Below are 15,970 nucleotides of genomic sequence, written 5' to 3' on the forward strand. Positions count from 1 at the left end.
CGTACTGTATCGACACCACATCCGCTTTGCAAGCGGTCCAGTTACGTTAAGGCTCTGGGGGTGGTGTCCATCGATCCAGCTATATATCCAGCTATCCAAAAGTTGTGTTCATGTCTCGTTGCCATCGCCATCTGGGGGCGAAACAAGTCACAGTTGTATTCAACGAATCAAATCACGACAAGCCAGCGGCCAGTCAGCCAGTCAACCAGTATGATACAAGTCAGTCAAGATATCTATTCGAGTCCAAGGGGCCGGGGAAAGGTTGAATTTCCCCTCCACCTTCAACAGGTCTATCACCACCGCTCTTTTGCGCAAACTATATACACTCCACTCCACACTCCATGCCAAAGAAAAACAAGAAACAAGTGATACAAAACAAAAAAATGACGATGATATATAAACAAAAACGGAAAACGCAACGCACGCAACGGACCGAACCACAGACAAACAGACAGGAAAGAGATGAGAAGAAAGGTGAAGAAAAAAAGGAAGAAACGGAAGAAAAAAAGGAAGATCCCACTATACGCCAAACAAAGTGTCAATCGATCGATCGATCCGGCGGGGTCTCTGTCTCTAGCAACAGAAACACAGACAGACAGACAGAAAGAAAGATGTAAACCAGAGAAAAAAAACCCAGACTAAAACCGCCGCAATGCAATGCCAATCATCAACGCCTCCCAACTTCATCCTCATCCTCATCCCCATCCTCCCTCCCTCGTAATAACCTACATCCACCCATCCACCCTTTCCCCTTCCCCCGCCCTTACCCGCGTCCAAGAAATCCTACAAATCCTCCTCCTCCTTCTCCCTGGCCTCCTCCATCTTCCCGCCATCAGGCCGCATCAAACTCGTGAGCTTCCCAAACTCGCTGACGATCTCGTTGCCGAGGGCTCCCAGCTCGTGCTCGGCGAACTCCTTCGCCTGCTCGAACCGGCTCCCGTCCAGGTCGTTCTTCATGCCAGCGTAGAACCGCTTTGCGGAGCCCTTTTCTTGCTGCGCGCGGATGTTTTCTTGATCGGACGGTGGGAGTTTGTCTTCCTCCTCGTCCTGCTCCTTCTCTGCCTTCTCCACCTTCTCCTTCTTATCCTCTTTCTCCTCCTCGACTTCGGGTTCTGGTTGGGGTGTGTGCGGTGGTTGTTGTTGGGGTTGTTGAGGTTGTTGTTGGGGCTGGAGTTCAGGCTGGTGCTGGGACTGCTCGAGGAGAATACTGTCTGCGAGTTGACTCTGCGACTCATCGTACTCCTCGTCCTCCTCGTCCTCGTCGTCTTCGTCCTCATCGTCGCCCTCTTCGTCCTCAAGTTCCTCGCCGTCCTCGATGTACGAATCACCCATGTACCCAGCGTCCTCATCGTCGTCGTCGTCCTCATCATCGTCATGGTCGCGCCCCTCATCGTCAGAATCACTGAAGTCTTCCGGATCCATGATTCCCTCGCGCCAGAAGTTGAAGTCCGTGTACTCCTCCTCGACCACCTTGTGTACGGGCGGAAAGAAGTGGTCGACGAGATCCCGCATGTTGACGTACGAGCTCTTGTACTTGGTCAGACAGAGGAGGTCCAGCACCACCTCGGCATTGCTGTTGATCGTGAAGATCCGAGTGCTGGGGATGTTGACGCTGCGGTATGACAGCGCATCCGTGAGACGGTTTCCGAAGCCCGCGTAGAACGGCGTGTGCCCAGGGCCAAATAGATTAAAAATGTCCCGTAGACACGCCATCTTGAACACCTCCGGCTTGCGGAGATAAACTTCTCGCCGTAACGCATGAAAGGTTCGGTCCGGAGACATGATCACGGGCCCCTTAGGGAGCTTGAAGCTGTCTTGGACAATGCCGTTGAGATAGTTTCTTGTTGTGTCCGCTTGCCCGACGGAGCGAGAGGTGAGGTAGAGGAGGTTGTAGCCGTTGGCGGCGATGTCGGTGTAGAGCTTCGCGACGCCTAGGTGCGTCCAGTCCCGTCCAACCATGGTGAAGATGTGCCCGAGGGCGTCGGACTTGGTGATCGTTCCGTCAATGTCGGAGATGACGATGGGGACGTCATGCCGCCATAGGTACATGTAGGCAGTACAGGTGGCGCGGTTGACGCTGAAGGAAATCTCATTGCTGCCAGGCTTGAGGTCCAAGCTCTTGAGCTGGTCCGAGGTCAGGCGCAATGTCTTTGCGTAGCTCCTGGAGTCGATTCCGGATTCGCGGCCGCCCGGGGGAGGTGACGAGGGCGGGGTTGAAGCCGGAGTCGAGGTAGCCCGCACGGCGCGTTTGTCCTCGCCCGAGGAATACCCACTCTTTGCGTCATCCGAGGAGTAGCCTCCATCCGAGACCGCGGTCTCAATGGCGTGAAGGAATCCTTCCTGCCGTCCGGCCTTCTGCTTTGCCTCTTCGCTGGAATAGATCCAAAGATTCCCGTCTCTATCAGCGCCGATCAAGGAGCCGAAATCGTAATCACCGTCGAGTTCCTCGGCGAGGATTCTCCGAGCCAGCTTCTCAGCTTCAAGGGTATCCTCCTGGTCCAACTTGTAGCCGTGCATGTCAAGCATCAGGTCACCCTGATTTGTGATGTGCGTCTGGATGTTCGAGATCGACAGCTTGCGCGATAACGCCATGGCGCGCTCGACAGCCGCCGCACGTTCCAGTGGTGGTGGAGAGCGTGTTCTCACCGGGCCGTTCATATCGCCGGCAGTAGTGTAGCGACGCCCATTGCTGCTGCTGACAGTGAGCACCTCGTCGGATTGACTCCGCTCCATCGCCAACGACGTCCCCGACCAGTCACCACTCGCCGGGCGCATAAGATCTGACGGTGCATTTGCGAGGGGTGCCGTGCTGCCTGTCACACCATGAGACTCTGTCGCATCGACAGTGATCAGGATATTATTACCGAAATCCGACTGTGCCCTCAGATCCGATTGCGCGCGATTCGGGCGCACTGTCGGTTTCGCTGTTCCGCTGAAATCCGCTATGTCGAGGAAATCTGGTTCTTGCAATGACGTAGCGTCGGGTACAGAAGGTTCCGAGCGCGGACTCGATGCTGGTGATACTAATGGCGACGTCTGCAAATCTCTAGGCACAATCCCCGAAGTTTCAAAGACGAAGAAAGCCTCTCCGGCTTCGCCGAGCTTCATCGAGTAATCCGTTCTTGCACCGTTGACTTTGAACTCCACCTATCGGAGGCCAAGTGAGTCAGAGATGCGCCTGCGATGAGATGGACGGATGCCACGGTAGCGCGTATAACGGACCTTCTTTTCGTAGGGTCGCAGGAGCGAGAACTTTCCGAACCGGACGTGAAAAGGAGAACATGCCAGGTCGCCTGCGGTTCTCACTGTCAGGAAATGTAGCCGTGATGTGCGCGGAGGGGAAATGGCAAACCATTATCCTGTTCCACGACTATCACGTCAATGGCACCGCTCAATGTTGCTGGGCTGTACGGAGAAGATGTCAGTCGCCGCCGTCGCGAAAGTAGTCCAGTCCGGAGCGCGCCTACTTTATTGAATTCCATGTTTTTGACACAGAACCACTGAGAGACCGGACATACTGCATCGTGGCGGGGCTATGAGGCGGGGTGCGATGAAGTGCAACGAGGTGCCGTGGGAGGGGAGAGGGTGGGTATCAAGCTGGGAGGATGTATGGGATCCCGGAACTGACGGCGGGTGCGAAACAACGACGACGACGAAACGGAAATAAGGGAATCACGAGGTGGCTCCGACGCGGACTATGTACTTCTGGGTTCAACGACGGATGCTGAAAATGCGGGGGCGAGAGGTCTTTCGAGGGGCGGAAAGTGTTGGGGTTGTCGCGTGGATGGAGAGTGTGGGAGCACAGCGGGAAGGGATCCCTGACGCGGTGAACTTGAGCAACTTGTTGGGACGATGAGTGGGGACGACGCGGAGCTTTCTTTTTGGGAGGGGCGATGGGCGATGAACATGCGGCAGCGGCGGAGAAAGGGCGAAGAGAAAGAATAGGGCCGGCTTGGAAGGGGATGGTTGTCAGGTTTGTGTTTATCGAGCAAAGTAACTATCCAAGTACACCCGTTGCCTTGTTTCTGCCCTATTGAAGGTCGAGGAGACGAATATCCCGACAGAATGGCCGCGGAGTGAGCTGGTGATGCTCCGATTCGCTCACGGGGAAGAAGTAAGGGTGATAAAGGCAAGACGGAGAGTACGAGGAAGATGAAGAGGAGGGAGAAGAGGGAGAAGTCTGAATAGCGAGAGAAGAGGGAGAGAAGGGGGAGAAGGAGTTCGAGAGCAAGAGGAGCGGGCGGGCGCACAGTCTCCACTATCGGTCGGTTGGTCTGTGGGTCTGTGTCCCCGCGGTCGGTCAGTCAGTCAGCCAGTCAGTCAGTGATCGGTCCTGGCTCCTGTCCAGTCTGACATGCGTATGCCCAGGTGCTGGCTGCTGCTTCTGTCGCGTCCTTCCTCGGCCTCCATCATGATCATATGCATCATCATCATCATCATCATCATCATTATAATCGCCGCAGGAACTTGTTTCGCGGAGTCTTCCGAAGAAGAAGCACCGAAGGAATCTTCGGTAGCTCGTGACCGACCAAACAAGCTCGTGCTTTTCCGATGCACCGACCTTACCCCCAGTCTGGCTAGGCGGCCCGGCCCACAGTCGCCGTGCAGCACGATGCTTCCTTAAACGCAGCACTCAACACCCGGTCTTCTATGTGTGTATCTACTCCATAATTCAACCCTCCACCGTTCGGTCTCCTTCGATTACCCAGGTATGCGATAAGTACCGGTACACAACTGCGGCAGGCGTGACCCGACGTTTGGAGGTTCCACCGGAGTACAATTGGCTACCGTGGCGATCTCCGCTCTCAAGAGAGGTCATCGGACAAGAGAACGAGGGGGGAAATGCCGGGATTGAACGTCCCATGGGACTCTGTGACGGGTATATATCTACATGATCTCAATCGATGGCCCTGGTTCGTTCGCAGAGAAGTTCCGGGGAAAGAGACCACGAGGCCAACTACCTCACTAACCCATACTAGGGTAGCATAGAACGTCAGCTCGGCCGTGGAGTATAATCAAATTCACGGCTTGCTATGGCCGTTTCAGTACTCGTATGTGCTACTATATATATATATGATATCCCCAGGACCAGAGGAATCCGCCCTCGTTTCCATGGCCGCAGAACCCGGCGGCAAGCCCTAAACTTCCGTCGCTCACCGTCGAATTGTCATCGCCCTGCGGTTGAAACACCGCCGCCGGACCTGAGTCACCAACTCAGCAAATGCCCGGTGAAAGATCTAGCAGGAGAAGAAGAAGAAGAAGAAGAAGAAGAAGAAGAAGAAGAAGAAGGTGCATGCATGTGTTATCATGTGGGATAGGATCATTGTGATGAGATGAAAGGTGGCCTCGAACCAGTCGTACGGGCTCGTACGTGGCCGCACGTATTCTCCCAACATTGGTACATGTCTGCCTACTTAAGCCGCCCAATACACCCAAGCTTCAACAACAACAACAACAAACCTCAGCGCAGGGGCTGAGGCCTTGGGATTGGGCTAATTGTTGCCTCTGTTGGGACGGAATGGAATGGAATGAGACGTCGTCTCCGACGAGGACACTGTTCTCCGTGCGAGGCCGAGCGGTTGAGCACCAAGTCTTTCTACAGACGCGCCCGTTTCCATTCTACGCTTCCGTACTCGCAAAGTGCTGAGTGCAAAGTGCAAACACCCAACGATCACGCGAGCCTACCTCACTTCACAGGCCAACGGCGCCGTGGTGCTGCTGCTGTGTTCCTGCGTTTGTTCCTGCGCAACGCAAAAAGAAGAGGGGGATGGGGTGAATGGGGTGCATGCACAGGCACAGGCACAGGGATCCAGATTCAAGGTGAAATGGGCGGGAGATGTGCACAGGGATTTGTTACCTGAGGGCTTGCTTTGCTTTCACACGGGGTTTCTGGATGCTGCGTGGTCACTCCTCTATGTATTCAGGATTCATGAAGAGGTTGCGCGGGTGTGTGATACGGAGCATGTATGTAGGTGGATCGGACGGTTATGCCAGATATACTACAGACTACAGTGGTAATCGGACCATAGCCATGTCCAGGGACAGATTCATCTGATCCGTTCAACTCCCAGTGGCCAGACATGCAAAAAGCAAGCCATCAGGAAAGACTCCATATCATACCAAGTGACTGTGATTTCCCAGGCCCAAACTCCGCCGTATGCACAGGCAGCAATGAATGCACAGACCATCACTCGTGAATTCTCCATTTCCCCAGCGAAGTCCTGACCGCATTCCACAGCAAAGGCTCGCAGCCTTCGCGACCAATCGGAGGTGGAAAAGTGTCCAGCCTTAACTACCGCTGACCCAACCCTGATGCCAGCGGGGAGAAGGCCACGGTTTGTTGAGGAATTCGCACGGCCAATGCTATGTACCTATCATACATAAGCCGAAAGATCGGTTGAGTCTCTGTTGCAGCATTATTCTTCTGCCTCAATCAATCTTTGTAACCACCCCTCCGATCCCCAGCGCGCATATGTAATCCACACACGGTCCTGCAGCAGCTCCGTTCGGGAGTGGCTTTTTTTTCTTTCCTTTCGCTTTTGCATGACCTGTAACAAACCAACCAACCAGGGTCCAATAATGCTCGGGTAACACCATATGTTCCTTGGCACTGGGCTGGCTGGCACTGGACTGGCTGGCTCCACCCTTCTGTTCGCCAGTCGGTTCGTCGGTCGGTCATCTCCACTACTCCACACGTCGTCTCGCCAAAAAAAAAAATCCTCTTCCATCTACAAACCTTCATCGACGCCCCGCAACCCGGCCATCGATAGCAAGCAAGCAAGTACGCAAGCAAGCAAGCAAGAGAGAAGGAAAGAGAGACAGAGAGCGATGGTAGTCGTCGTTGTAGCTACCATCTGCGCCCTGGCGTGGTGAGTGAGCGACTGAATGGCTGGCTAGGAAGAAGAAGGGGGGAGAGAGAGGAGGGGAGGGCTGATTGAGAGCAGGATGTGCTACCGCGTCTCGTCACTTCTGAACATCCCCATCCCGACGCTGGTGAAGGTCCTAGGATTGGATTTGCCCGCGCCCCCGAGGGTCTCGCTGCATGGCGTGTCCGCCGATACCATCACGCTGCACTGGTCGCTGCCGGAGAAGGCGGGGTCAGTGGCGAAGCACATCATCCAGATCAACGGGATAAATGGTACGCGCCTTACCCGCGTCAGGGACGAGGACCATTGCTGATGGACATATCCTACATAGTCGGCGAGAGCGAGAAACGCGGCGAAACCAGCGTGACAGTGACGGGGCTCAATCCGGACCAACGCTACAACGTGCGGGTGATCGCCGCGAACGCGCAGAACTTCCAGGCGCCGGGACAGCTGATCCGGCTGCGGACGTGTGCGAAGTCGCGGGGTGCCGCGGCAAGTGACAGTGGCGGGACGCACAGGGGCGATTCCTCCGATGATGCGCCTTCCGTGCATTCCGTGCTGGACGTTCCGCCGCCCCCGTCGCCGTCGCCCCTGGGTACAGTGCACAATATGCACGCGCAGAATCATTCGAGGAGGAGTGTGAGGGAACGGCGCGGGTCCCCCGCCACGTTGGAGCAGAGCAATGCGCACAGTGTCAATGCGCCGGTGGCCCAGGATGATCAACACACGGTCGCGTCGTTGACGAGGGATCTGGATGCGGTGCGGAGAGAGATTCAAGAGACGGAAGCGCAGCTGCTTCATACCGAGGAGGAGTATAAATCTGCAGAGGCTATCCTGCGTTCCGAGCTCGATACGTTGAAGAATAAGAAGAACGAGGAAGATGCTGGCAGGCAGAGGATTCGGGCGGAGACAAAATCGCTGGAGGAGGCCAGGAGGGCAGCGGAGGCGACGAGGACCCGCACGGAGAAAGCGCTGAAAGCGAAGGAATATGAAATCAAGAAGATGCAGGATGACATGGCTCGGTGGGAAGAGGAAAAGATAGCCACGTTGGAGAAGGTGGAGGCGATCTCGACCGCTGCACGGGAATCCAAGGAGAATGCGGAATCAACGGGAAAGGAATTGGCCAATGATATTCGAGAAACTCAACGGCAGATTTCTGAGATGGAGGAAGAGATCAGGTCTCTGGTGGCGACCATGAAGAGTTTGGAGACTCAGAAGGAACAACTCAAAGTCGAGGAGGACGAAGAGGCCCAAAGAGACAGGGAGGAGCATGAAAAAGACAGGCTCTGGGCGGACCGGCAGAGACATCTGGAGATGCGATATGTAGCGGTTTACAGTGCTTTTCAAGCGGTCAGTGACGCTTGTTTTATCTCCCTTCTCGCCACTTTCCACTGATGGTGTATGCTTGTAGGCCGAGATAGAATTCATCAGATCTCGTGAAGTTTTGATGAATCTTCAAGAGCGCAGAGAGAGTGGTTCCGGGGCAGATTCGATACAGAAGAAGCCCAAGCAGCGCCGTAATCGCAACCGTAAACCACGTGCTCAGGCGGGCTCTTCATCTTCCAATGCTTATCCCATACACGAATCCGGCATGCAAGAGGGGACCCATTTTAACATGCAATTCCAGCAGATCAGTCCCACCTTCTCGAATAGCATTCCGTCGAGCCCGTTCTTTAATATTGCCAACGGTACAGTTACCGGTCCTGCTGAGATGCCCGGTTCGGAAGCTGGTCCGATCATGGATCCGTACATGGACGCAGATTCGGACGGTTACCTCGGTGGTACCCCAATGAGCCCCACGGCAAACTCTCTGCTTCCATCCAACCTTTTTTCCTTTGAAGATGCTCCTCCAAGTCTCAGAGATTCACCGATTGAGGATGATAACGAAACCCGCCGCCTGCGTTTCGACAAGGGCTTTGTGGTCCCGCAGTCGCCAATGACTTCAACATCGGTTTCGACGTCGCCGAGGAGTAGCTTCAATCACATCCCTTTGTTTTCGAACCTCCCCCCTGGAGCCAGGGACTCGCATCATCACCGTGAATCCTCGGACAGGGACACGTCCTTATCCCGAAGCGGCAGCAACCGCCTCAGTATGGTTGGCGATGGTGAGAGTGCCGCGCCGAAATCCAATTCCCGGCGCTTTGTCAACCTCTTCTCGAATTCGTTCAATCGGCAGCGCGGCAAGACTGTCGGGTTTGATGGTGGACCCCCCATGTTGGGGCAGATACAGCCGGCTGAAACGCATTCTTTCCCCAAGAACGATCCACCTGGCTTGGATCCTATCGGCACGCGTCGCCGCAGCGGGTCTCACGGGTCGTGGGCGAATAGCCTCGACTTTCTCAACGGACGAACGAAGGCCACGGCCCTTGGACGAACGAATTCTGACCACTCCCGTCGCTCAGCTACGTTCAACCAGTTCAATCCATCGTTCGATCCCATAGATCCGAACCGACTGTTTGATCGGCCTGCATCTCCGCGCCCGTCGTCCATCGCATCATTCGACAACCCCCTCCCAGCACCCTCATCCGATGCATCCGCCGCATTCGGCTGGCCTTCAGCCGATTTCATCAATCATTCCCATGGCAGCAGACTCATGGGCGGCAACTACTGGGCAGATTTTCACACTGGCCGTGTATCGTCATCCCGGCCGGTATCTCGGCCCATCACCCCCAACGCCGCGAACGCCGCGAACGCCTCAACCTCGTCACTCTCGCTCTTCCCCAGCCAGTCGTACTTCGCCTCATCCAACAACGGCCGTCCCGTCACCCCGCGCCTCAACCCTGCCGCACCCACCTTCCAGAGCCGCATGAACACGCCGGTCCGCCTCCCGGGCACGGACGACCGCGACTCGATCAGCGTCAACACGGACATCTCGGGCGCATCCGGCGCCAGCCTTGAGCACGTGGCGACCAAGGAAAGCATCCTCTCGCGCTTCTCGTCGCTGAGCCGCAAGGGCAGCACGAGCAAGTTCAACATCTCGTGGGGCCGCGGGAAGAAGAAGGATGCGGTGGACGACGAGCTCGCCGAGGAAGTGGTCAGCGCCGCCTCCTCGTCAAAGGGCAGCCTGTGGACTGCCTGGAAGAAGGAGGGCGAGGATCACAGTGAAGATGATGAGGGCAAGGGACTGGGACAGGGACGGCTTACGCCCTTGGCTAAGGAGAGCTCGCCGTGGCTCAAGGGAAGCCAGAGTGGTTTCTTTGGGGCTATTGGGAGGAGCTCGAAGAAGGCCGAGTCGATCGCTGAGGATGAGAAGGAGAGGGATGGCGAGAAGGTGAAGGATAAGGACGAGGGCGAGAAAAAGGAGAAGGGACTGGGCATCTTTAGGAGGAAGGCCGAGAAGGAGAAGGAGAAGGATAAGGGCAAGGAGAAGGAGAAGGAGAAGGAGGGAGCTTCAGTTAAGGAGGCGGTTGTAGAATAGTGTAATTAGTTTGTTTCTGTATATACCTTTTCCCCATACGTTACGTGAAGATACCTAATCACCAATCCATGGAATTGAAGTCTTGTTTTTCGCTCGCCCGGTCTCAACCATACAATCACAGTATACCTAGTAGACAGTCCAGGAAGAATCAATAACTTTTATAGTCCCTTGAAAGAAACAGAAAAACCTAATAACGCCAGAGGTATGTGAGAGGTATGTACATTATTCCACTCCTCCCCCGCTCTTTCCCATCTCCCCTCGTTCCCATCTCCCCACCACCCCCCGCTCAAGCCAGCAAATCATAATCATCGACCTCATTCCGATACTTCATGATATGGCCCCTGATCTTGCTTCCATCGACCCAGGTAACAAAGTCCTCCATATTCCTGGTGACGATATAGGCCGTATCGGTAACCACTTCCGGCCCCACCCTGACATGTCCCTGCTCAACGAGCTTACTCGCCGCCTGCACCGTTTCCGCCATCCTCAACCTAGTCATCACGACCGGCAGTCTCCGCCTACACACCGCCGCCACAGTCACTTTATTCTCGACGTCGCTCATCTTGGTCTTCTGCGCGAGAATTCCCATGGCGTGCAGCTTCTCGAGGAGAAGGGCCTCGTGACGCTGCCGGAATGCGTCCGTGGGTGGCAGGAGGGCAAGACGGTGCGCGAGGTGCCGCACGGATCCGCATAACTTGTTGTATTTGTGGTACGTCTCCACAGAGCTGATGTGGTACCGCCGCATTACGTCGTGCGAGCGGTGGCCCGAGTCGGATTTCCAGGTTAGGAAATCGACTTTGCGGAGGAGCCTAGAGCGGGTTAGAACTGCTGGGACTGCTGGGGACCGCTGGGGATGGGGGGATAGGGAAGACGACGCACTTCGACTCGTGGTGCTTGAGTTTGCGGACCATTGTGTTGTTTTGCTGTGGTGGTGGTGGGGTGGGTGGTGAGGTGCGGCGGTGGTGGGGTGCTGGTTGGTGAGGTGCACCAGGTGAGGTGAGGTTAAGTTTTTGAGCAGAGGCGCGGTGCTGGGATTATAGTAGAGTTGCTTGGCAGGGCGTTGGTTCCCCGTGCCGACAGTCGAGCGCTAGTACTAGGCAGTATATCGAGTCAACTACCAACATCAGACTCACGATATCCATGAAGTACAATACAGACATTCCATTCCATTCCATCCCAATCCCGCCGCCACATGATACATCAATTTAGGTATCGACCTAAGTGTCTAGGTAGCCATAGCTAGCCAGCCTATGTAGAGTAGAGTACAATACAATACAGTCCGTCCGCCCACCTTCGTCCGTCCGCCCACCTTCGTCCGTCCGCCCATCTTTCCGCAAAGCCACACAAAAACAAAGAAACAAAAAGTTCATCACCACGCCTTGAGCTGCCGTTCATTATCCCATCCAATCCGTCCAATCCGTCCAGTCCCACCAGATCCAGTAAACTCAGACCGCCACCATAACAAAACAAAGCAATTGCTCACGCCCTACCAGTGGTAATAATGATACTTTAAAGAACAAGAAAAGAGAAAAGAAAGAGAAAAAGAGAGAAAAAAAGAAAAGGGAAAGCATTTTTCTACAAGCACACCCCACCTACCCACCATCCCCCCATATTCAATCCAATCGAAAGCTCAAGTCGGCCCATAAAAATAGAGAAAACAATGAAAAACCCCGCCAGAGCAAAAATAGAGCAAACCCCGCCAGAATTGGAAAAAAAATAGGACAGTCGTAAGAACATGAAGCGTAGAGTATCGAGGGGAAAAGGGAAAGGAAAGCAGAGTACAAGTGACAATACGAGAGAGAGCACAAAAAAACAAAGCAGACAGCAAAGATTCCCAGAAGATGCACCTGCGCCCCTGTTGTAAGAAGACATAAACGAAAGAGAAAGAGAAAGAGAAAGAAAAAAAGAAAACCCCCCGCGCAAAAAAAAAAGGTGTGAGGGTCTTGCACTGCAGGTGTGACAAGACCTTACGGGGCAACAGAAAGATAACATCATGAAAGAAAAAAGAAATCAGATCAACAGAGCGCTGGATGAACAGGCAACTGCAGATGTTGGGAATCAGAAGCAACAACCAGAAAGCAGACCAAATGACGGAAACCTTTATGCCCAAGAATAAACCGAAGAAAAAAGAAATCTCAAGTCCCGGGGCCCATCGTAAACAACCCCCCCCCCCGAGGTGGCCGGGTTGGTTGATACGAAACCCAAAGTTCGTGCTGCACACTTCACAACAGGAACTCGAGACGATCCAGAAGCAACCCAACAGTAATGGCAAATCATAGAACTTGCGCAAGCATATTCGACTCATGTATGTACTCGGATGGCAGTAGAGAGGCTACGATCCCCCAAAACACCCAGTTGATCCGTGGCCGTCTTCACAAGTCCATCTCGAAATCATCCTCCGCCAGTCGACGCATGCGTGGTGCCGGGCTGTGGTCATGCACCGAGTCGAACATATCTCTTGGACCCCAGAGACCTTCAAATATCGTCGCAGGTGACCGTCTCCTCTCGTCCACCCAACGAAGTTCCTCGGTTTGGAGCAGTTGCGTCGCAGTGGGCCTAGCCTCAGGATCCTGAGCAATCATGCACTTGACAAGAAGTTCCAATCCATTTTCTTCCATGAACCGGGGCGGCTGCGCCAGATGGCCAGGTTTAGGGTTGTGCAATAGGGTTCCCCTCCTTGGCCTGTTGCCCAAACGTCTGGGAGTGGGAGACTCAGGCCCCTGGTCAATCGAAGACGAGACATCCACGCTCGGTGCGAATTCTTCGACAAGCTCTGTTACGATCGGGTTGCCTTTGTCGTCGCGATGCACAAACTCTCCGGACGAACTGGTGCTCAGAATCGGGGCGACACTTATGTCACCCTTGCGCAAACTTTCCCACTCCGGGCCGTACGGCGGCAGTGCTTCGTTGCCCGCAATCTCAATCATACAGACGCCCAGAGAGAAGATGTCTCCCGGTTGACCCGGCTTCCGATCCAATACTTCCTGCGCAATGTACGCTCGGTCACCCTCTTTCTCAACATCGAACTCGGCAGGGCACCTCATTGCCATACCGAAATCTCCAATCTTCAAGGAACCCTCGGATGTGATGAAAACGTTGCCAGGCTTGAGATCAAGGTGCATGAAGCCCATTTCGTGGATGTACTGGACGCCCTAAATTTCAAAATTAGCAGAAGAGACAATGCAGCGGATGCAGCCCAACGTACCATGCACAACTCCAAGAGCATCTTCCATACACGAAACTCGTCCAACCGACCTTTCTCACCGTGTTGTTCCAGAAACTTGTCCAAGCTGCCACCTTCACAGAACTCCGTCTGAATGCAAAGACGGCCACCCTCATCTATCCAGTGATTCTCGTAGCTCACCACATGCGCATGCCGGGCCAGTTCCTTCAATATCAGAACTTCCAGCATCCGTTCTCTCCGGTCTCTAGGACCCAGAAACTTGTTTTTAGCCCTTTTGACAGCATAGACCTGTGGTATCCGAGGCTCCCGCTCGACTGGAGATGAAGAGAAGCCGCTCTCGGAGGATCGGCCAGGCGTAAACAGCCCGTGGGAGTGTCCATTCTTTTCGGTAACCCGATACACCTCCGAAAACTGCCCGGTTCCGATGTGCTTGACCTCAGCGAATCTGGAATGCAAACTCATTCCATCTTCGGTAAGCGTCATGTCAGGGAAAACTGGAGAGCTAGTTGTTCCCCATTTGAGGCTGGGATGATCTCGGGCTGGCGTCACTGGCAAAGGAGTCACCGAGCTGCGGTTGCTGGGTAGAGGATCGTATTTGTATACCTTTCCGGATATGGATAGGCTGCTCGGATCCGGAGGAATAATATTGTCCCGCGGAGTTTTCGGACTGGCGAAACGAGGAGTGTTGGCGCGTGTTTTTGGTCCACTCGCTTGAACAGTATCAACCCAGCGCTCGCGGGCAAGGGCGGGGGTGCGGGATTTCTCACGAACGGGCGACGTGCGGGCCCGCTTGTTCACCGTGAACACGCTACCATCGTCGAAGTCATTCCATGTTTTCTTGGTCGGCGTTGGCGGGAGTTCGTAGTCACAGCTAGACTGAGTCGACGCGTCGAGGTCGTCACCGTCGGTACTTGTGAAGCTGTCCCTGCGGCCCAAAGCCTTGCCACCGGAAGTACCGAACGGTGCCGGCGTGCGAGGACTACCCAAGTCGCCCATTGGGATCCGAGCGCCGATGCGCTTAGTCTGGAATGCTGATCCGGGAAAGGCCGTGGTTCGTTTACATGGCGTATCTGGCTGAGGGCCGTGTTCCTTGTCCGTGTCGAGCGGGCGGCCCCGTTTAGGAACAAAGCCGGTCGAATGGAATGCCATAATGTTTGGTTTCGCCGACTTATAGTTCTGCGGGGTCATCCAATCATTCAGCTGGTTGGCTCCGCCTCCAGCACCACCGAAAGCGGCCGATCTCGCCAACGGGTGGACATGGGGGTGAATCGATGCGTTGGGCAGCGGGGCAGTGCGCGTCGCGAACGGCGAGTCGCGATGCATGGGAGCGAGAAAGTTTTCAACCGACGTGACGCGTCTCATCCTGGCCGTCGTGTCGGAGGCGGATGAGAAGTCGATCTGCTGTCGTGCCTGTGGTCGCGATCGCACGTAACTGGGCTTCTCCAAGACGTGACCCGTTGACTTTCTAAGACCGGCGGGGCGTTTCGGTGGTGATCGCGTGCCGAAGGACGGGGAGCCGAACACAGGAGGCTTCTGCTTGCTGAGAGAGGGGTAATACCCCATATGGGATGACCTTCGTTTTGCAACGGGAGAGCCACGGCTCGCGTCATCGTCTCCGCTCATCATTCCATCGCTTCTCTTTAAAGGACTGGTGCTTCCCGGTCGACCCAACATGGTGCTGTTGCTGGTGGTGTCGGGACAAAGGGCAGATGTGCGCCTTTGAGCTGTCTGATCCCGTGGGCTAGAGAGAGGGCTGCACGACCCCGATCGCAATGTCATACCACCTGAATTCATACTGTTATTTGATGTGAGCGACAAGGGAAGCTTTGCGGGGCTGTTCGAACCCGCGCGAGGTTTTGTAGGAGTGGTCCGTTTCGAAGCCGAGCGCGTTCTAATCGAGGAGGGTATCGTTAAGGCGAAGGCCGAGCAGGAAGTCGGAGAGTGGCGGAGGAGGTGTGTCGGAGAGGTTGTCGTTGATGGTGAGAAAAGCGATGTATCGCCGTGGTGGCGGTGCGGGGAGAAGGAGGAAACCATTTGAAGTTGACGGTGGTGGTGGACTTACGGAGTGACGGTGGTTGGTCGAGGAGGTTGCGGCGGGTGTTGTGCGATGTCGCGCAAAAAACGGGCGTGGGTGTGTAGCTGTTGCAGGTGTGTGGGTGTAATGTGTGTGTAATGTGTTTAAGTGTGGAGTAGTCGGAGGGGAGGGGTCGTGAAGCCAGTCGGCAGGGTATGGTGGGTGAGTTTGCGGTGAAACAAAGCAAAGCGAGCGAGCAGTAGCTTTGGTGGCAAGTTAGGGTTGCTGGCTTCTCAAGTGCAAAGTGGTCGTCGAAGTGCGAAGTGCGCCTTGGAGCCTGCTGTCGAGGTGAAGAAGAAGTTTTGTTTCGTGTTGGAGACTTTTGGTACGAGAGGCAATCGATCGTGTGATCGGCGTGCTGCGTTGTTTGATGTGCGTGTTGTGCCGCTCGATGGAAGGGTCCGATCTGAGGATGCGCGAGAGAAATA

General features: G+C 54.9%; 5 protein-coding genes across 5 annotated transcripts; 1 reads left to right on the forward strand and 4 right to left on the reverse strand.

Moving 5' to 3' along the window:
• Positions 1-700: 700 nt before the first annotated feature.
• Positions 701-3,609, reverse strand: BZA05DRAFT_59371 (Lipin/Ned1/Smp2-domain-containing protein). The gene is made up of 5 exons (XM_051488465.1): positions 3,468-3,609; positions 3,353-3,405; positions 3,223-3,293; positions 2,865-3,147; positions 701-2,813 (listed from the first exon to the last, which is right to left on the reverse strand). The coding sequence occupies exons 1-5, from the start codon at positions 3,521-3,523 to the stop codon at positions 784-786; spliced, it is 2,493 nt and encodes an 830-aa protein (XP_051338851.1). The 5' UTR covers positions 3,524-3,609; the 3' UTR covers positions 701-783.
• A 3,003-nt stretch (positions 3,610-6,612) lies between these two features.
• BZA05DRAFT_59407 (uncharacterized protein) lies at positions 6,613-10,427 on the forward strand. The gene is made up of 4 exons (XM_051488466.1): positions 6,613-6,869; positions 6,945-7,138; positions 7,198-8,216; positions 8,278-10,427. Exons 1-4 carry the CDS (start codon positions 6,829-6,831, stop codon positions 10,282-10,284), a joined length of 3,261 nt encoding a protein of 1,086 aa, XP_051338852.1. The 5' UTR covers positions 6,613-6,828; the 3' UTR covers positions 10,285-10,427.
• Positions 10,173-11,297, reverse strand: BZA05DRAFT_399789 (uncharacterized protein). The gene is made up of 2 exons (XM_051483838.1): positions 11,164-11,297; positions 10,173-11,093 (listed from the first exon to the last, which is right to left on the reverse strand). The coding sequence occupies exons 1-2, from the start codon at positions 11,193-11,195 to the stop codon at positions 10,571-10,573; spliced, it is 555 nt and encodes a 184-aa protein (XP_051338853.1). The 5' UTR covers positions 11,196-11,297; the 3' UTR covers positions 10,173-10,570.
• A 141-nt stretch (positions 11,298-11,438) lies between these two features.
• Positions 11,439-12,184, reverse strand: BZA05DRAFT_399791 (uncharacterized protein). The gene has a single exon (XM_051483839.1). It carries the CDS (start codon positions 12,154-12,156, stop codon positions 11,860-11,862), a length of 297 nt encoding a protein of 98 aa, XP_051338854.1. The 5' UTR covers positions 12,157-12,184; the 3' UTR covers positions 11,439-11,859.
• A 472-nt stretch (positions 12,185-12,656) lies between these two features.
• Positions 12,657-15,502, reverse strand: BZA05DRAFT_425868 (uncharacterized protein; the record flags this gene model as incomplete). Its single annotated transcript, XM_051485977.1, has 2 exons — positions 12,657-13,436; positions 13,490-15,502. 2 exons carry the CDS (start codon positions 15,500-15,502, stop codon positions 12,657-12,659), a joined length of 2,793 nt encoding a protein of 930 aa, XP_051338855.1.
• Between the last annotated feature and the right edge of the window lie 468 nt (positions 15,503-15,970).

The sequence above is a fragment of the Tricharina praecox genome (assembly GCF_024521635.1).
Source record: "Tricharina praecox strain CBS 144465 chromosome Unknown BZA05scaffold_14, whole genome shotgun sequence".
Classification (NCBI taxonomy): Eukaryota; Fungi; Ascomycota; class Pezizomycetes; order Pezizales; family Pyronemataceae; genus Tricharina; species Tricharina praecox.